Raw genomic sequence first — 16758 nt, 5'->3', positions numbered from 1 at the left:
CTATGGTTTAATCTCTAGAACAAGATGAATTCTAGTGTAACTCCAACATTCTGTTTCTGTAAAGGCTTGGTGTCCATTAGCTATTGGATCGAAGTTGTCTAAGCCGAAAATGTTGCGACAAGGCGAGTAATGCATATGCTAGTTTCTAAGGTTTTTGAACAAGTCAAACAAACTCAAATCAGTTCTTTATTGTTCTTCTCAAATCAGCAGCTAATCTCAAAATCATTGGATGGACATGGACTTATACATACAGTTCTTCTTCAGAGAAGAAAGGAGAGATTTGCAAGCAGCAAGGACCATTTACATAGGAATTAGAATATATGGGGTACATAAGAGAAATAGCAGCAAAACAAACACATAATCTGGACATCTCCAGTGAAAAACTTTCTAACTAGTAGGAAAATTTCCAATCCATAAAAGACAAAAACTAGGATACTGAAACATATGTAGCAAACTGCAACATGCACCCAACTTAAAGTCCATTGAAAGGTTTCAATACTCAGAAGAATGCAATTTCCAGCTGGTACAGTTTATGTTAGTTGCGGTTCTTGCACTTCTCCACGGCCCTTGGAGCTGCGAGCAAAAACAGTGATCAGATAAATTACTAGCTGGATTACAACAATCTCAGAGTTTAAACATCGAAAGAAAATAAAATACCACCATATTCCTCAGTGTCATGGGCAAATATATGATTGATCAGTGATAAAAGAAAACATAGGCTATGCTGGGATGTGCAAATAAAACTGAAAATGTATCTTTGCTAGTTTATAATTGCAGAACATACCTAGCCCGATTGCTTCGGAACCTTTCATGATCCTTAGCCTCCTACACGTCTCAGTGAACATCCTGTCATATTACACACTGATAAGATGAGAACAGATTAACATCTAAAGACAATAGACTTCACTGACTGTCAAATTTGAGATCAGGTGAACTGAGGAAAAGTAAGATAATGAAATGAAAGGCAGAACTATATTTCATATCAGGTGATACATAATTCTGCAACAAAACGCGTCTGCAAGTTAAAATCACTACTATTTATGGATCATACAAGTCAATCAAGAATCAGTTAAGATAATTCCAATGACAGATTTGCGTGAGTCTACTAAATCAGCTAGATATTTTTTTTATTCAAAATCATCACTCATGCAATTCAGTTCAAAAAGCCATAGCACAGAACATTTGAAACTTACTTCCAAGGAACATCACCAACAAGCATCCAATCATCATCCTTGTCTTCATAAGTCAGAACAAATTCAGAACCATGGAGAAGATCCATCAACCGACTCGCACTCAGGCCATCTCGCTCTGGAATTCCATTAGAGCTGCACTGCCCTGAATCACAGTCAATCACGAAGTTCAGTAAATACTTATCTGGTTTACCTTAACATCCTATGAAACATTTAAACACCCTTTTGTAGGCTCACTGCTAGTTAGATAGTCTTTGGTCCGGTATTAGGGAGTGTCAGTAGTGAAGTCCCTAACTAACAAGTAACAACTATGTTACCTGAGATGCAACTGCATATTTCAGCTTTATTAAACACCAACCTTAATCTATATTCTGGATCAAACCCTACTGGCAGGCGTTGTACACCAAACTAAGTGACCGAATTACTCAGTCTGCATGTGCATGCCTGCCTGCACTTGAGAGAGAGAGAGAGAGAGAGAGAGAGAGAGAGAGAGAAGAAAGAAAAAAAAAAGAAGAGAAAGAAGAGTACCAATGGTGAAGCAGCTAAACATCTTCTCCAAAGCCATGGAGAGTTCAGTGTAGTTGTTGTAGGTTTTAAGGTCAACCTTCCTCAGGTAAGGAGCACCATCCATGCTAACTTTCACATAAAGGCACCCAGACTCTTGTTTGCCCTCAGCATCATCATTGTTCTTTGCCAAATTAGAGGCCATGGAGTTCTTCCGAAATGATCGAATTGGGGGCCATCCTACCACCTGTGCCCTGTTACACAAGTAATTTATTATTCATTAAAATTCACCATTAGTACCACACATGTAGGAAATCGTTACTAAGGTTAAAAGTTACATACATAGATGAGTGAGAAGAGAGATATATTGAAAGTCCAGAAAGATAGAATAACAAATAAAATAACATTTTTAGAAGTTAAGGGAGAAAATATCTGAAGACTACATGCAGAAAAACATTAGGAATCAAATTATACCAGAGTAAAACAACATACCAGTAAACACTACAGAAAACAATAAAAATAAAATTTAACATCCTCTATAGTAAAACCCTTCCAGGAAAAAAAAAAATTTGTACCACTAGGGAAAGAAAATTAAGATTGAGAAAAATGATGCTGAATTTTTTTCAATTCTTTCTTGACCAATTTATTTATTTTCGTTCTCAGAAATCAAATTTCCCAGGAACCGAAGGAACATTTGAGGTAAAAAAATATCCCTGTAAAAATAAATAATTAAAAAATGAGCAAAGAAGATAAGTAAGCTTACTTGGCAGCAGGAGCACTAGCATGCTCAGAGACCTGAGGCTTCTTCTCCAGGACTGGCTTTGGTGATTGAGGAACAGAAGCAACCTCTTGCTTGGCTTGTGCAGAAGCACATAACTGTTGGGTTTTACCATTACTCTCAACACCAAGAGACTTAACATTATTCATACCTCTAGGAGAGAACAAGATTGCTCCTTTACCCATATCAACCTCAGATCCAAAAACCCATTTCTCAGAAGAGCCATCAATGGCATCAGAGAAGCCCCTCTTAGCCCCAGACACAGGGTTCTTTGAAGGGTTTGGAGAATACCCATTATGCTTGTTATCCTCCAAATCTTTTCCAAAAATAGAGACCCCAATTCCAAGTCCTGATTTTCTGTCGGGAGAGCGAGAACCAGGCAAGCCAAGCCTTAACTCAGTCTCCTTGAGGTTGAAAGCAGAGCTCTTCTCATCCTCTGTTGTGGAGAGGGCAGAGGAAGAGGAAGAAGAAATCTTTTCAGAGCTTCTTTCCATTGAAGAAGTCTCTGTTAAGCCTATGTAATCATGCTCCAGTGGCATAGACATCAAAGTATGTTTCAATCAATTTTGGACCTCGAAATATGCCAACAGAAATTTACTCTGAGAGAAGTAAATGAACTGAGAGAAATTCAAGAGAGAGAGACACAGAGAGAGAGAGAGAGGTAGGCAGTAGTCACAGTCTGGTTAAGCTGCTAAAGAGCTGGTTTTTGTTGATGCAGAAAGGAAGCTTCTTTTAGCCTTTCTGTAGTTGCATTATTCTTTTGCATTCTATTTAAAAACTCTACTCTTTTCTTTATGGCAAGTTTGCAACAATGATGAAAGCAATTCTATATTGTATTTACATTTAAAAATGAAAAAGCTATCTTTTAATGGACTGTCATAATTAATGCAATTCAGTTAGTTAAATACTCAAATTTAGTGCAAACACCCGCTAGTGTGTATGAGTTTAGTATATTATCGCTTCTTTTAATAAGAAAAGTCCTCAATAAAAGAAATGGTAATGTTAGACTTACCACGCTTTTATACTCACATCGCTCTCTAATAAAGATGAAGCCCACCAATATAATAGAGTCTATCTTTCTTAGAAATGTGATACATAATATAGTAAAAAAATATGATAAGCCTAGTTTTTTTTTTAAATTTAAAAAAAAACACTCAAATTTAGTTTTTTTTCTGCCTTTAAGCCATTGAGATTTAATTCATCATGTTATTAAAAAAAAATATGTATAATAATTTATAACATTACCAAATATTCCTAACTCATGACTTTATTTTGATGCCAAAAAGAAAAGACTTCACTCAACTCAAGACTTTATTTTGATGCCAAAAAGAAAAGACCACTCAAGTCAGACCACCATTGACATTGCCAAATTGAGTTAAACTTGAACCTCACCCTAGTTCACTAAAATAAGAATATAAAAAAAAAAAAAAAAAGCATCAACCATAGTGACTTTATAATCAATTAATTTAGCATTTTTTATAGGACTTTTATACCATCAATTACGTATAAATATTCCATTAAAAAAAAACATTTACATACAAATCATATAAAAATCATAAGAAGAGAATTTTATTATTTTATTATTATTATTATTTTTAGGTTTAAAATGGATTTTTATAATGTAAATAGGAGGCAAAGCCACCGACAAAAGACTGCGTATTCCCCGGCAACCTTTTACATATTGTTCCCAAATGGCCTCTATTGCTTTATACTAATTTCCAACCAGCAATACCAATTCCCGCTAAAGTGCACCCACCCACACGGCGCAGGTTAGAAAAGTGAATCCTCCTCCTGCACGGAATGGGATCATACAGTACAGGGAAGGTGATAGTACTACTGAATTGCGCAAATGAGAAAGTGATTGGACGAAACTGAACAACTGTCTCTTTTTCTACTGACAGAATTTCAACATCTGTTATCATTTCCCTCGCCACCATCCTAATTACCAAACTTTTAAATCTGTATCGTGTTTAGGTATCTTCTGTGTTACATTGTATTTGGATCTTGTCAAAGTCTTTACATGATACCTTAACTTAATCTCTTCTCGTTCGAATATATAATCTACACCATAAATACTTATCAGGGTTGGAATGATATCAATTCAAATTTCATATTGAAATGATTTTAATTCTTGACTTCTCTTAGACAAAATGCTAGAGAGATTGCATTTATATATAAATTACCTCATAAGCGCAGTACAAATACAAAAGTCTCAAAGGTTAGAACAAACGTCCCGAAAGGGCTACACCAAACACAAAGGGATCTAATCACAACATCAAACTCATATGGTACACCTCTACTTAAAGCTACAATGCCAACTTAATACCACACAGGCCTACAGATAATCGAGCTTAATCACCTCAAATCTGTAATAACCAAGTACATTATCCATAACGTAACTTACAAATCCAAATTCTCCCAATAAAAAAAACCACAACCACGCATCAAACTCAACCTTCAATGCTCAAGAATTGCAAAGGTTTACAACTCTAGTTGTTAACAGTATCCCAAAAAAAAACACTAATTTAATATCTCTGAACAAGAAGGCATTGGTTGCTTTTATTTATTTATTTCTTTTAATAAGGAAATTATGGAAATAAAAGATGAAATTGATGTCACATGGCTACTTAGGATTTAACCTTTACTTGATGCATTTTACTGTCTCATACTGTGAAGTGTCGGATGAAATCTTTTCTTTTACCACGCCCGTATCTGTCGTAATAATTGTGTAATCCAAAAGGCGGGAACGCGTGCAACAGTGTACGCTGATCGACGCTTCCGAACTCACCACGTCACCATATACGGTAGTTAGGGGACATAACGGGGTTCCGTTTTCTAGCGTTGACGGAAGTAAATGCTCATGATTGTACCATTGACCAGCCCAGTAAACGGGTGATGGTGGTGGTGACCGTTTACTGTGAGTCTCCGCAAGGTAAAAGAAAGTGGTCTTTTCTTGACGAAGACAGCCTTTTGACTCAGTCTAATTATTTTTAGAGACCTCATTATTAAAAAGTTAGGCACCAAATGGAAAGTTAGAGCTCATTTATTCCTAAATAGTTATCTGCTCTTCAAAGCATATTTATCTATGTGCTAGAAACTTATTCATTTGTTACATTTTTATTTTAACTTTTACCTATGAAAAATTGTAAAATTTCACGACTCGATTGATGCTTTGATTTTAATTGAATTGGAATTAAGTTCATATCAATATTTATGAGTCCCACTCTTTCAGATACGACTTAACACAATATATTAGACTATTATTCAAGTCAATAAGCCTAATACTAGGATATTAGTCCCATTTAATTGAAATATTTCAGTCTAGTTTGAGCCACCGAATGAAGATTAACGAAACTTAACTTATTCTAATTTACCCTTAAAAAATTATGAAATTTGAGTGAAAATAGGATGCATGTCCAAATAATATGTAGATTAGTACTTTAGCATCTGTGTCTCCCATTTTGGGCTAAAATATACGAATTTCTAGTCTATCATAGTTTTGAGTTTTGACATGTTTTTTTTTAAGACCAGTAATCATCATATGTGAGCATAAAATTCATTCAACAAAATTGATTGTGACTTTGATTGAAGTAGATATTATGCACAATACATCATTTTGCAACTCTTAAATATGATATATTATTCTACCATGTCAAAGAAACATATCAAATTTTAGTGCTTCCATATGTTGGTAACATTGTTTTTACCCTATCATTCACTTCTCTTAAGTTAAATAAATCAAGAATTACTAATAAAATCCAATAAAGGAAAATTAACGATCGAGATGGTACCATGCTTACTAATTATTACATCTTTCATTTATGTGAATTCACCTACTCATTGTAAATATGATATGTGTAGCATTAATGAGGAGATCAAAGAAAAGAAGGATTACATAGCAAAGCCCCACATATCAAAATGCAATCATGAAAGAATTCTTATGTTATTTGTTTTAGTATTTTATAATGAAAGAATGTGTGCTTAAGTGCATTGAATTTGCATCAGTTGAATAGCCGCCCAGGGCTCTCCCACCCATGTTCTACTCTGGATTAGCAAATGGTAGGTACGTACGCATTATTATCCGTCACTTCATTTTCTTAAATTAATAGACAGCTTCCACAAAATCATAATCTCAAAGTTGAACTTTGGAGCTCTAAATTAAACAAATTAATCAAGGTATATGTGCCTTTTTAGGTCTAATTGTTTAGTAATATTCTAAGTGTAAAGCTTCACGCACACTGCTCATAATCCCCACATAGAGATGCTGTCACATCTGGGAAGATAACAGAAATCAGTAACCACCAATTGGGGCCTTGAGAAAATCTCATACTCATCAGCATGCTTATAAATCACCTTGATTTCTTGTTTTCTTTGCTTAATTGCGTGCTTAATTACCACTATTATAATTACTTATTTTTATATGTGTTTATAAAACTACGTGAGCAATTGTTTGGCAGAACTATACATATGTGCCAATTCTAGTCAAACTCTATGGTGTTATGATCTTTTGAGTAAAAAAGAAGATCTCATTGCTGCAATGAAAGTAGAAGCAGCCAAAAGGCATGGGAATAAAGTTTTAGATTTGCATAGCTGGGCTATCAGGGCTATGGTGTTTGGTTGTCCTTGCTGAAGAGATATTTGCCTAATTGTACAATATTAAAATTTTAGAGATTTGATCATTCAAATCAACTGGAATTCCAAGATGTCTTTGATGCTTGTATTGATCCTTATTTGAATGTGTGAACCAAGTTCACACTTCGACAACATAACATAAGCACGTCAAGAAAATATTTTCAAGCCATTTCCTTCAATATATGACACCCTTTTATTTTATTTTTGTGACGGTGTTGAAATATTACAATTTACCTTTGAGTTGCTTGTGTGATATTTTTCTAGATTTTTCGGAGCAGTCAATTAAAGCAGTTTTTTAATAAGTCAAGTCAGTTCAAAGTGGAACACGGACGTAACTGTGTTACTTTGTGAAGAAGAAAAAAAGATTTGAAAACCTTTCCCATTTTTGCTGCTTATTAATTTCTTTGAAAAATACTTAGTTTTTGCTTGAAATGATGTTCTTTGTGAGGTGTTAGCACATTAAATTGACTGAGCATGAAATATGGTGCCCCAGTTGCTCCCCACGCCAAACTAAAAGGTGCATGCTACTTTAATTAGTGACAACATAACTTGGTCCCTCCATGGATAACCACTAGCTCATTGTGCACTTCATACACGTTCCCTCTCATCTACCTATACCTATCCTTCCAAGTTCCTTTCTTCATCATATGGGATAAGGGGAAAAAAGAAAGTATAGTTTACCATGTTTTCTCCTAAATCATAATAAGAAAAAAAAAGTGCTTAACCCACTTATTTATATCATGTTTAGCATCTGTGTTTATTTAGATGATAGAGGATCAATAACAGATCCTGTGATCTTAAGTTCTTTGCATAATTTCATTATATTCTCAAAGAAACAGCCAGCTTTGCATTCACCCCGAAGACTTGTATGAAAAAACATATGTATCCATTTGTGATAGCCGTTTTATTTGACTAGGAGCATAAGCAAGGAGGAGGTTTGGATCCACCAAAGAAACAGATCCAAATGGCAGTTGTCCTTGCCACAAGATAGTGGCTCTAGAGCAACAAAGAATAACTAGCTAGGGCCATCATTAAGATGTGACCTTAAGTTGGAGGAAACCCAACTTACAGCCTCAGTATAGGGCTTTAAGATGAAGATATATATGGCCAACGGGTCTAGTATACTGTCTTATGTTCTAACCTTTATGGTTGTGTGTGAGAGATGATCAAATTTTTTTCAGTAGTTCTAACTATCGCTTGTATTATAAATTTTTTTTTTGCTGATTCGGCAACGGAGAAATCCTCATTCTTTTGTATTCTTTTGTGGTTTCTTTTTCCTCCCACTGAATATAAATTTTCCTTCAATTTGACATTTGTTTAAAGTGTAACACATCGTGGGGTTCACTTAGCACGCTATTTCTACAGTGAGCTCAAGTTGAGTAGATAAGCTAAGCACCCCTGTCTCTATAAAGAGATTCAAAATGTTCCCCAATATTCCCATTGAAAAAATTCTTCCTTGTCCTGGTGCTGAAATTCACTCTTTTGATTAAGCAAACGTACAGATGTGGTCCTTTATGTATGAGGCAGCTTAAATCTAACCACCGTCCTGAAAACGTACATATCAAATTGTCACAAAAAGTAAAATAAGATTCTTCAAATATGCAATAATCTTTTAGGTTCTTTAAACTATGAACAAGCGTTATTGATTAAATGAAATTATTATATTTGAAAGTGTGACCAAAATTGACAATCTGACAAAATATATCCTCGGTATCAAGTAAGAGAAGCCAACATTTGATTGATGCTACACATGTTAAACACCCGAGTTTTTCTTTCTTACATTAGAAGGAATTGAACCTTAACTTTCCTAATCCCAACTTTAACCCTGTTTCTCCACTTTCTCGCAACGGAGAAGTGGCCGGCACAAAGGTTTGAAGGACTACAGCTAAATCAGACCCTCCTATGCTTTTTCTCCATTTAAAAACATGCATATATCAACTGTGAAATATCATAGGAAGCTTTTAATCACACCATTCTGGCGTCAAATTTTACAATTTAACATAGGATTTTGTTGGTGTGGTTTTGATCCACAGACAGGATCAGATAGAAACCAAACTTTGTTTTTGGGCACATACGAAACTCATTTTTGGAATGTTCAAATGGTGCCATATAACACCAAATGTTCTAGTTTTTTCTTCACATGTCGAAAACCCTACCGACTTCTTGCTAACAGTCAAGTAATGACGACTATAATTAACGTGGAATCCAACAAAGCAGTCAATTTAACATGGGACAGTAGCTCCATACATGGAGATAAAATGGAATTTCTCTTATATGATTGTGGCCATACATACATATGTAGAGCTTGAGAGCTTTCACAAATATGATCCATCAAATCACGATATGAATGTCATAATCAATATCCCAAACTCTTGGGAATTTATGAACCAGGTGCTAAGAACTTGCAGCCCTGCATACGTTTCAGGATCGCTTTAAGCTAGGGCAAAGGATCGATTCGCTTTCATTGTGACCGAAAAAATAGACCAGATTAAAATTTATAAATCAAACTAAAAGACTATTTATACATGAAATGAAACAATAATGAACCAGTATGAGGAGGGCAATAAGTAAGACAAACATGTATTATTGAGGAGGGGCCAAGTCTGCACCATATGCAATATCTATTGCAGATCTGATCAAATCTTGGGGCTCAGGTAAGCCTGGCTTAACAACAAAAATACTAGGCCCCTGAATATGCCCTGCAGATGTTGAGCATTTCTGCCATGATTTTCATGCATGTGGTTACTGAATTTGAAGTCCTTTTTTATTCTTTTCCAATCTGCTTGGCAAGGCTTGTTGGTAAGAAAAAGAAACACCCATAATTTACTGCATTAGTTATTATATTTCTTACAGTATCTATTAGGCATATAATGGGTCATAATAACTCATAAGCTGCCACAGGGTGAACAATTATTTCAGCTATACGTTTTTTGGTCAAACAATTAAAATGCCATGTAATTTTTTTAATACAAAACAATAAAAATTTCATTGGACAACAAAGATAAAAATGTACAAGAGGGTCTAATGAGCAAGTAGATAGAACTGCATACGCTACTTAGTCTAGTTGACAAGGAAGTGTGCCGCTGAAAGCTTCTACAATGAGGAGTTTAGAGTGAGGAGCTTATTTGAAGGGTTCAATTCCACCATAAACAAATGTGAGGAAATAAATTGACTTAAGCTCCTCACTCTACTAAACTCCTCATTATAGCCTTTTCGGTATGGCGTACCCTTAGTAGATAGACATGGGCTTATGCTGTTTGCGACATACATTGCCCATACATACACACATTACAAAAACCAACAGAAAGCCCAGGAAATTTAACCAAAATTCAACAATGGCCCATATAAGTTCGGTATAGTACGTGTTGTCCAATTAAAGGATAACCATCTAAATAAAACAATAGAAACACGGTCAACAAGAATGTCGATATGTCCGAGTGGTTAAGGAGACAGACTCGAAATCTGTTGGGCTTTGCCTGCGCAGGTTCGAATCCTGCTGTCGACGATTTCTTTTTGCAATTTTTCCATTCAAAGGGCTAAATCGTCATTCAACGTACAACCCCATGTAAAATCCAAATCCGAATTTTCCTTTTTCAGTTTATTTTAAGTTCTCATTTCTCAGACTAATTTATTTTCTGTTAAAAAATAATAATTTATAATTTCGACCCAAAAAAGGTCATATTCATATTTCTCTTTTTTAGGGGTAAAATCGTCATTAGAGAACATCATCCAATGCAATTTTACTTCCACCGCCTTCGCTTGGCAGCTCTTTGCTTTCGCTTCTCAACACATCCATGGCTTCCTCTCTGCATCCAAACCCAACCCACTTCCTCAAACTCAAACCCCTCACGCTCACAACCAACCGCACCGTAACCCACGTTTCCGTACGGTGCGGACCACGCGACAACCGTGGACCCTTGGTCAAGGGCCGGGTCCTCAGCATCGAGGCCATCCAAGCCGTCCAAGCCCTCAAACGGGCCCAAAGATCCGACCCGACCCAATTGCCCACTCTCGCATCCAAGACCCTCTCGCGCCTAATAAAAGCCGACCTCGTCGCCGCCCTCAGAGAGCTTTTACGGCAGGAACAGTGCCACCTGGCTCTCCAGGTCTTCTCCACCTTCCGATCAGAATACCCACCCGACTTGTCTGTTTACGCCGAGATGGCATTGGCGCTCGCGAGAAATGGGATGGCGGAGGATATGGACCGCTTGATTTGTGTTCTTGAGAAAGAGAGTGGGGTCCAGTGGGATAGTGACAAAGGATTGATAAGGTTGATCAGGGCCGTTGTTACTGCGGATAGGAGGGAATCAACGGTCAAGATTTATGAGATGTTGAAGAGGAATGGATGGGGGTCTAGCGATTTTAAAGCGGACGAGTATATGGTTAGGGTTCTGAGTAAGGGGCTCAGGAGACTTGGGGAGGTTGGATTGGCCGATGAGGTTGATGTGAAATTTGGTAGCCCCTATGAGGGTAATTTGGAGAAATTAAGTGTATAAAACTAGTGAAACGAATTTGTATGAGCTAGTTTTTGTTAGTTGCACCCTCCAAAATGTCTACTATATCCACTTATTAATGAAAAAAATGCAGGATGGTTAGACAATTTTTTCATTAGTTCTCGTAATTTCAATTTCACATGTCACATGTCGTTCCTCCTCGCAGATAAATCACAGTTAATCACAAAATCCTTTCTTTTGTTCTTATGAGTTGTTCCTGTATGTTTGTCGAATCTATGACATCTAACATGAAAGGAACCAACAAGTTAGGATATTTTCGGGTTCGAAACGAATTCGTTGAAAAATAAAGAAAAGCATATACATAGCACAATGAAATGCTGGGTTTTAGCAAATGATGACTGTGGAAGTAAATACATGCAGGATCTCAATAAAATGCTTCTTTCACTGCTTATTGCATGTCTAATGGGATTACTCATTGCTCAAATTTACATATTTGATGCTTTCCCAAGCAGAAAATAGCAGGCTCTAAAAGCTGGCTTCTAGCATTTAGTTTAAAAGCAGACCAATTTTATAAAATGACAGTCCAGACTATACAGGATCTAAGGACAAAGAATGAAGCTTTCTACCCCATAGATGAATGAATGATTCTACATCGGAACATAAACTCTAGATTCAGATGTTATTTTCCCCTCGATTCAAAGGTAATGCTTAGAAAGAGGAAAATAAATGCTACTATCAAGCATTATTTTATACACTTGTACTTATACTATGTAGTGGTTGTTTCTCCACTGTAACAATCATTGCTTTGGCTCATTAACATGCCGCTGCATGGCGATGATGGGCTCATTGCATCTGGAACATCTGAAAGCCGGGACTGCAGCACATCGTGTCCTAAGGCAGTAGTAACAGTATCTGCCAGCATGAGCGATTATCACATTACAGCATAAATATTGAATCATGCTTAAAATGATCATTTTACCCGATGAGCATTTTGGCCAAATGCGCCCAAGTAGAACAAAGATTTGGTTCGAAATTTTCTATAGGCTGTACAACGCATCTTACTCTTATGCCATTTTGGTACTCTTTCAAAAGTAGGTTTCTTTAGAGAGAAAAGTCAGAGATGGATTAGATTAAGTGATGTACCTGTGCTGACAGGGAAGAGCAAGAAATGGAACGGTTGGACTGGCCTGGCAAATGGGGCAAGCAAAGTCATCTTCTTTTGAACTTGATGATTTATCCTTGGAAAACGGGCGAAGAAGGTTTTTCATAGAGGATGAGTTTAGAAGAGGAAGAAGCAACAATAACATCTCCTGCCATCAGCACAAGAACTATTTAAGTTCTATACGTTGTTGTGTAACAATTCATAAACCAACTAAAATTGGACACCAGAACAGCAAATCATGAAGCAAAAACGAGAAAATAATTATGCAATATCAATCAAGAACTGGGCGCAAAATCTATAACTTACCTTTTGCAAATCAAAAACTCAGAATTTTTTTAATATTCTTTGTAAGATCGAGAATGGCTGCAGAAATACTTTGGATTTACCTTCGAAACCATGCAAGAAGGATCAAGGATTGTGCAAAAAATCTAGAGCTTTACTTTGCATAAACAACTCTGAATTTTTTTTTTGCCAATGGACCAAATATTGCAAACATGAGCATTCATGTAAGTATGCATGCTTACACCCAGGCAAATACATGCCAAGATGCATACAACTTGGGTGGACAAAAGGGGTGCATATAGCACAACCAGATAAAATTGGCACATACGATCATTACAAACCAGACTCAACAACATGAACATGGAACTAAAACAGAGCGAAACTATTCTGTTTATTATTATAATTTTTTTTTAAAGGAGCAAAACTATTCTGTTACTTACAGAACTAGGATATTAAAACCTGCTTCTTTAAAAAATTCTATTAAAAAAAAGAACTATTTTGGAGAAAATGCTTTATAATCTGGTTTCCAATACTTATCATATCAAAATATGTTCCTATATATACTTGAAAAGAAAAAAAAGTATCTACAACCCTAATTAAGGACAAATTCCATAAGCTAGAAAACTAAAAACTGCTTTCAAATAAACAAGAATTTCTTCAACATCAGCTGAATGGAACCTATCAGCTGTTTTGAGTCCAAAAGCCTTACTCAAATCACACTAATATATTTCATTGATATCATTACTTGGCATGCCTCAGAATGACAGTTCCTCAAACTAAGAATGTTAATTCAACTTGTAAAAATAAATTGAGGGGTATCAAATAAATAAGGACATACCGAGAATTCATTCCATACTAACTGGCGGTTCATGTACTCAAAGCTAACTGCTCGGTTCATATTAGGGCTCCCATAGACCAGCCTAGCTTTTAAAGCTCTTTCAATTAGATTCCTATACCTGCATCGCAACATGTGATTTGAAAAGATGTTGAGTCTTACAAGCTTGTCAAGGGAAATATAATTCCTAGATCACCTTAATTGAAAAATTCCAACATTATCATATTACAAATGCAGCTCTATCAACACGTCGATGCATAAAAATGAAGGTAAAAAACATGGAGACAAAATGTCAAAAGGTTGTGCAGTATCAAACAAAACTTTGATTTCCATTAAAAAAAATTGCATACTATGCTGCAAATTCGGTTATATTCTTAAAATATCCAGGAACAGAAGCTACTAACTCTAGTTGCAGAGCACTAATGCTCTCTAGGTCTCAGAAAAAATGGCTACAAGTAGTATGCACACATCAATAGACTGGATACAATCTTTCAAGTAAATGCCAAAGAACATACCTTCCAGTGTAAAGAAATAAAAGAAGGTTGCCAAATGAGGCAGCTTTGTAAAGTCCTTCTATACGCTGTATCAGAATCCATGCTCCTCGTGCCACTGATCTCTGAAGAAAATGGAAAAGAACATCATTTGACGACTTCAATAATCTGCCATATCTTTTATTGAGGGTAGAAAAACACAGAGACAAAACAGTACCTGTTCAGAATCACCCCACCTACGGAAGGCAGAGAACGATTGCAAACGAGCCCAGATGTACTGACCACCAACAGTGGCAACACAATACCAAAGCTTCTGTGCAACTGTAAGTCCAGGTCCTTCCAAACCCGTTCTAACTGAAAATAAATTGAAGACGAAAGCAGAAGCATAAAATGTAAGAATACATGTAATCAGGATGCACTATTAACAAGCTGAATGAAAAAATGCAATTGCAAATTTCTGTTTGAACAAATATAACTGTTCACAGCTCAATTTGTAATTGGACAATTTAGGAACAGCCTGCTTACTACATCAGTCAAACTACTATTTGGGATTTGAAAACTACTTCTACTTTAGAGATGTCTAGAATGTTAATTTGGGGGTATCATATAAAGTTGGTGTATATTCTTGAACTGATATGAGAATTTGATCATATTTGTTAACAAAAAATATAGGGAAAACGAAAGTAACTTTTGTAGACATCTACCAATTCCAAACTTATTTGATCATTGAATATCATTTAAGATGATAATTTATGGCCAATCTAGGACAAAGTGCATACCAAAATTAGTGTTTATGAGAATATAACTTCAATGGTTTCCAGTGACACAAGAAGCAATACAATTGACAACAAGCCATGATGAATCGTATAAATCAGGCTAAGACTACCATAATGTTTTAGAAAGCTCATCTTCTTTGTTTCCTACTTAACATATAACTGGTCAGAACATTACATATCATCCAGAGCCAACTTAACATATGCAGGAAATGCCAAGATGTTCTTACCTTTTCCTCTTGCTTCCAGTGCACGTTCATTTCTATACCTCAGATTCATGAGAGCAATTCCCGGAGTAGGCTTATCTACCCAAATCGAGAACCGCCAGATAAGAAACTCGAGGAAAGCATCAAGTTCCGCTTCATATTGAAATAACATTCCTGGCTAATCCCAATGAAAAGAAGGAACAGTTTAGGGATGTTATGACAGCTACATATGGCTACCCGTTTTGATGACTACAACTATAAGCCATGACCATGAGCGATACCTTCATTAACGAGAAGACCTTGACCAACTGTTCCTTCAACATGGCTGACATTTCAATGTCCAGTCTTCCCGCATCGAATTGGTTAACTCTAGATATGGAAATTGGGATTATTGACTGCAAAAGAATTTTTCATAAATCAAAAGGTATTTCAAATGAACAAATGAACAAACAAACACAAACACTATCATACATGCATGTACGTATTACCCAATCGAAAGAAGATTCTTCCAAAAAAAAAAAGGTTGCATTTAAGAACCACTTGGTTTGTTTTCTGGAAAGTAGTTATTGAAATCTTTCCAAATTTAGATTAGAGAAGCTCCACAAAATTATAATTTGCTGATAGTTCACTGATTTTTCGTCTGCTAATTCTAATCAAGATACTGGGTCGGATTCAATCACCAAAACCCAGAACACCAAAATCTCTAAACTTGATTTTCCAGAGAACATTTTCCGAGTAAACAAGCACAAAAAGTGACATAAAAAGCAGTTTTTGCTGAATCCCAAAATTGATAAATCGAACAAAAATTAACAGCGGAGACATGAAGGCAGGAAATGAAGGGAAAGGAAAACGAACCTGGCGGGAGTGAGAGAGGGATTGCCATTGAGGAAGTAAGGTCTGGTAAGTGTGAACCCAGGCGTCTTCTGCTGGTGGTCTAAAATTACTGCTACCACTCATCGAAGAATCGAAACAATTGAACAATTGAATTGAAGGGTTTGAAGCCCCTCTTCTTCTTCTTGCTGGTGTTGATTATGAATGAATCAAACACGTTGATTTTCTACTTTTGATTTTTTTTGGGGGAGGGGGGGGAAGGGTGGGTGCTCTTTTCAAAGCTCGGCTTACAGGGGCGGTAGAGAGAGAGAGAGAGAGAGAGAGAGAGTGCCTGCTATAGTGCGTGCTACTATCGCCTAGCGCTAATCGTGGTAAAACCTATATTCACTGCGGCGACGGTTCAAATGGATGATGAGGTAACGGTAGAAAAAGATTAGTGAGAGGTAAAATGAGGTATGAGAATAATTCTCATCGCCAAATCGGGTCCCATGAGGTATGAGAATAATTGTTGAGCTCACTTGCACTTGTGTCACATCTTGTCTCGTATACAATTAGAATGACAAATTCGGTCTCGCACCATTCCCCATCTTCTTAGGTTGCTGAACTTTGGTGTAAAAATT

The 16758-nt window shown here is 36.3% G+C and overlaps 3 protein-coding genes and 1 non-coding gene across 4 annotated transcripts; 2 read left to right on the top strand and 2 right to left on the bottom strand.

The window, feature by feature from the left end:
* Positions 1 to 170: 170 nt before the first annotated feature.
* Positions 171 to 3271, bottom strand: LOC103327885 (auxin-responsive protein IAA27-like). The gene is made up of 5 exons (XM_008230255.3): positions 2458 to 3271; positions 1719 to 1948; positions 1194 to 1335; positions 785 to 846; positions 171 to 573 (listed from the first exon to the last, which is right to left on the bottom strand). The coding sequence occupies exons 1-5, from the start codon at positions 3015 to 3017 to the stop codon at positions 536 to 538; spliced, it is 1032 nt and encodes a 343-aa protein (XP_008228477.1). The 5' UTR covers positions 3018 to 3271; the 3' UTR covers positions 171 to 535.
* Positions 3272 to 10527: 7256 nt separating this feature from the next.
* Positions 10528 to 10609, top strand: TRNAS-CGA (transfer RNA serine (anticodon CGA)). The gene has a single exon. It is a non-coding gene; the product is annotated as a tRNA-Ser (tRNA).
* Positions 10610 to 10845: 236 nt separating this feature from the next.
* Positions 10846 to 11704, top strand: EMB3123 (PPR containing protein). The gene has a single exon (XM_008230256.3). It carries the CDS (start codon positions 10899 to 10901, stop codon positions 11598 to 11600), a length of 702 nt encoding a protein of 233 aa, XP_008228478.2. The 5' UTR covers positions 10846 to 10898; the 3' UTR covers positions 11601 to 11704.
* Positions 11705 to 12103: 399 nt separating this feature from the next.
* TED3 (Pex2/Pex12 N-terminal domain-containing protein / zinc finger (C3HC4-type RING finger) family protein) lies at positions 12104 to 16409 on the bottom strand. Its single transcript, XM_008230257.2, has 8 exons — positions 16163 to 16409; positions 15589 to 15702; positions 15332 to 15485; positions 14546 to 14682; positions 14353 to 14453; positions 13841 to 13958; positions 12702 to 12868; positions 12104 to 12470 (listed from the first exon to the last, which is right to left on the bottom strand). The coding sequence occupies exons 1-8, from the start codon at positions 16262 to 16264 to the stop codon at positions 12356 to 12358; spliced, it is 1008 nt and encodes a 335-aa protein (XP_008228479.1). The 5' UTR covers positions 16265 to 16409; the 3' UTR covers positions 12104 to 12355.
* Positions 16410 to 16758: the final 349 nt, after the last annotated feature.

Source organism: Prunus mume, linkage group LG4, assembly GCF_029339155.1.
Source record: "Prunus mume cultivar Tortuosa linkage group LG4, ASM2933915v1, whole genome shotgun sequence".
Taxonomy (NCBI): Eukaryota; Viridiplantae; Streptophyta; class Magnoliopsida; order Rosales; family Rosaceae; genus Prunus; species Prunus mume.
This window is presented reverse-complemented; position numbering and strand designations above follow the sequence as displayed.